General features: G+C 40.5%; 1 protein-coding gene across 6 annotated transcripts; it reads left to right on the top strand.

Moving 5' to 3' along the window:
* The first annotated feature begins 414 nt into the window (after positions 1–414).
* On the top strand, positions 415–3,370 carry nme4 (NME/NM23 nucleoside diphosphate kinase 4). Of its 6 annotated transcripts, none has more exons than XM_038697711.1 (5): positions 415–642; positions 2,147–2,277; positions 2,364–2,465; positions 2,704–2,816; positions 2,970–3,370. In XM_038697711.1, exons 1-5 carry the CDS (start codon positions 576–578, stop codon positions 3,088–3,090), a joined length of 534 nt encoding a protein of 177 aa, XP_038553639.1. In that variant the 5' UTR covers positions 415–575; the 3' UTR covers positions 3,091–3,370. The 6 variants fall into 6 exon arrangements, with proteins under 6 accessions (XP_038553639.1, XP_038553633.1, XP_038553646.1 ...); XM_038697705.1 differs by having other exon boundaries at positions 606–642; positions 2,144–2,277; XM_038697682.1 differs by lacking the exon at positions 415–642 and adding an exon at positions 1,147–1,360 and having other exon boundaries at positions 2,144–2,277.
* The last annotated feature ends 240 nt before the right edge of the window (positions 3,371–3,610 follow it).

Raw genomic sequence — 3,610 nt, 5'->3', positions numbered from 1 at the left:
GGTATTTAATTCATGATTTTATTGGTCTATGTTCTTTACCCTTGCAGTATTGTTTGAGAATAATGGTTGGATTAAGATTTTTCTGTATGTTTACATTGTTTTTGCTTTAAACATGTCAGTGGCATCTTTTTAAAATTCCTTTTAACTTAAAATAATCTTCAAGTGCTGATTTTTTATTTATTTTTTGGCATCTTTTAGAACACGTTCACAACTAATTGAATGGGATGGTTTGGTTCTTGACAGACAAAAGACCTAAGGCAGAGCAGATTTTAGCTGTGAGAATTGCCAAAGCCCTTAAAGCGTCAACAGACAGAGGTTTTACGTGAGGCATGTGACACACATCACATGAAGAATGTGTTTGCATTGCGTCCTGAAGATAGGAAGCATCTGGAAGAATTAACTGACAAACCCGTCACAAAATGCTACATCGTCCTTTTTCTGCAGGCTGAACTTTCTGCGAGGATTGCAGCTTTCATGTTGGTGTCGAGCTGTCCTGGAATTAATTAATTATGATGTTTAAATAATCACCATAGACGGCGGTTGTGTGTAGACTAAAGGCAAACGCTTATTCAGTTATGCTGTTAACTTTACTGCGATTGTCTGGCTGTCTGGAGGTTCATATGACTCAGCGCAAACTACAAGGTGAATAGAACAAATGGATTTTATTGCTGGACCCTCTCAGTTTGATTAAAGCTTGTCTCATATTGATGATAAATACTTACTAGTTGTGTCGTTAATGTAAAAATGTTGATATATAGTCGTAAAAAAATTGACTTCCATTTAGTGCTGACTGAACTCTAACATACTTGCATGAAATTGAACCTAAATTATCTTTAAATCACTAAGATTTCATTAATGTGGTTTAATTTTAAGGTTAATTTCACCAGTTTTACACCTCGATCTCTATTATTGAGTACGTTAAAGCCTTTTCAAAAATTGTCATCTGTGGCTGCTTTACACACTGGATCTTGAAAGAAATGGACAGTTATATGGCATGGAATCAGACAGGCAGACACATGAATACAATTAATGAATTGTCGGTCAATGCTGGAATAAATGCTCTTGCAGAAGAAACAGCTGACACGTCTGGCATCACTGGAGTTAAATATGTTTGAGTGACACTCGAGGGGGGAACAGACAGGGGGATGACTCGTGAGTTTTGATTGAGGAGGGATGACTTCTCTCCCTGAAGGCTGGCAAAACACACGCCAAAACATGATCATGTTGCAGCACTGCATTTTGAAGAGAGTTCTCCAACAGTTTTATTCAGGGAATCAAGAAACCACTAAGAGTCTGCTATCTGGGTTTCCCGCTGCGCTGCAGCACGGGCACAGAGCTGCTGGGCACAGGAGCAAGTCAAGTAAGTGGCTGAATTAATTTCAGCTGGTCAGTGCGGCCGTCGATTTTGCTCTTGTACATTCCAACTTACGACTTTTTCTTCGAAAAGCTATCCATTGAAATGACTAGATGGCACTCTTCCAGGACTTAAATAATATAGTATTAGTTTTAAACACAGAGTCAAAGACACTTTACCTCCGAGGTGCACCGTTTATTTGTTCCAAACTTCACGGGGTGGTTTGGGGAAAACAAATCCGCTTGCCAAGCTCACGGGGTCATGAACTAGAACTAGGTTAGAAGCACAAGAGATCGTCATGATGGCGTGAGTGACAGCAACAGTGACTTGCGGTGTGCCTTAACCTGTGCGCATTTAGCCTAGTAGACAAAGCGCAGTAGGCCTACGTGTTCAACACCCGAACCTTTTTCTCAGAAAGACACTTCCATCCAGCCCGTTTCCTTATTCCTGTAGTTTAATGGCACAAAGCTGTTCCAGTAGATGAGTTCCTCTCATGCTGGGTCACGTGAAGCCTAATTGATCGCATGCAGTCAATTATAGCCTACAAACATTAGCTCCTAAGTGCAGCTGCTATTTTGTGCGCAATGACAATGAACCATCTAAACGCATACAATATCTGATGTGCTTTTTCGTTTTGCTCTCTGAGAGTAGATCATCTGTGTTTGACATAAAAACCTGTGTGTGGATGTGTCTGGGTCAACATCTGTTCTTTTTACCTGTGGGTTACTAATTTTGACAGCGTGTGAGGGTCTGATATAGGCTATAGAAGTTGTGTTCTGTCTGGCCCAGCAGGTCTTCCAGGTGAAAGCGAGCGGACTCTTATAGCTATAAAGCCAGATGGAGTTCAACGTCGTCTTGTTGGACAAATCATTCAGCGCTTTGAGCAGCGGGGCTTCAAGCTGGTTGGCATGAAAATGATGAAGGTATAGAAGTTTGAAGTAAGTGTGTTTGGTGTCTCTGATTGTTATTTTTTTTTTTTTTTCTAACTGTAGCTGTCTCTGTTCTGAAGGTGTCAGAGGATCTGCTGTCTCAGCATTACTGTGAGCTGAGGACCAAGCCCTTCTATCCCAGCCTGCTGCATTACATGACCTCAGGGCCTGTGGTTGTCATGGTGAGTGTTCCTCTTCCTGCCTCCTTGTGGGATATTTAATGTATTTTTTACATTGTTTCTTCGTTTGTTTGTTTTTTGTTTTTACATATTTCTACCTTTGCATTAGGTTGACATACATGAAAGGTATGTTTTAGAAAATGGTGGACACCTGACACACAGTATTTCAGGTGTAGACTCAATACAAATCTCTGCAAGTCTAGCTTGTGTGTATATAATGTGGTGTTTTATTTTTGTTTAGGTGTGGGAAGGGCACAAAGTGGTCCAGACCTCACGTAAGATGGTGGGCCACACTAATCCAGCTGAGGCCCAAGCAGGCACAGTTAGAGGAGATTTCAGCATTCATGTCAGCAGGTAACCTGATGCCATTTGATCTCTTGATGTGTGCAAGTTTCAGGATTAAACAACAATTATATGAGACTGCCACCTTTGCATCTTGTGAAGCTACTGCATGTGCTTTTTTCCATCTTGGAGGTAAAACTAATGATGTGTGTTGGTCATTTAAAGGAATGTGGTTCATGCCAGTGATTCACTGGAGGGCGCACAGAGAGAGATCCAGCTGTGGTTTCAAGGAAAGGAGCTCCTGAACTGGGACTGCTGTGACCAGACCAGCACCTGTGAGGTGTGAACACAAACGCGGAGAGAATCAGTAATACTACCTCTTCTCCTGCTGCTCAAAGGTCTGTCTCTTGTGACAGTGTGACCACAGTAATTGAAAAAATTAGTCGTGTTCATAGCAAATAATTTACCTCAGTAGGTGCACTTAGAATCGCAGTTTTTGTTGAAACAAATTTAACTGTGTTTTCAATTTATTACCAACTCCATGCACATAAATGTATAGCTGTTACATCTCTCACTGAACAGCCATAATATTTAAACTTATTAAACATGAATGACGGATGCAGAGATTCAATGGCTCAGTACCTGATTTCGCAGCTGAAATATTGCATGTCAACATCACAATATATCCCACAGTATCCGAACACGTCTAAGTCCTTCTGACTGATGGATCAAATTTGATGTGATTTTTTTATTTGATTCTGGCTTTTATCCCAAAGTCATAGTTAACAGTAATCTAAATCGCTAGTGGTCTAGATAGTCTAAATAGCTATTTAGTTACAAATTACTTTGTCAGATCAATACCAAAT

This window comes from Micropterus salmoides, unplaced genomic scaffold (genome assembly GCF_014851395.1).
Source record: "Micropterus salmoides isolate LMB-PRFRI ecotype aquatic unplaced genomic scaffold, ASM1485139v1 Ms_hic_scaffold_10, whole genome shotgun sequence".
NCBI classification, from domain to species: Eukaryota; Metazoa; Chordata; class Actinopteri; order Centrarchiformes; family Centrarchidae; genus Micropterus; species Micropterus salmoides.
Note: the sequence above shows the minus strand (reverse complement) of the source record. Positions and strands in the feature narration are given on the sequence as shown.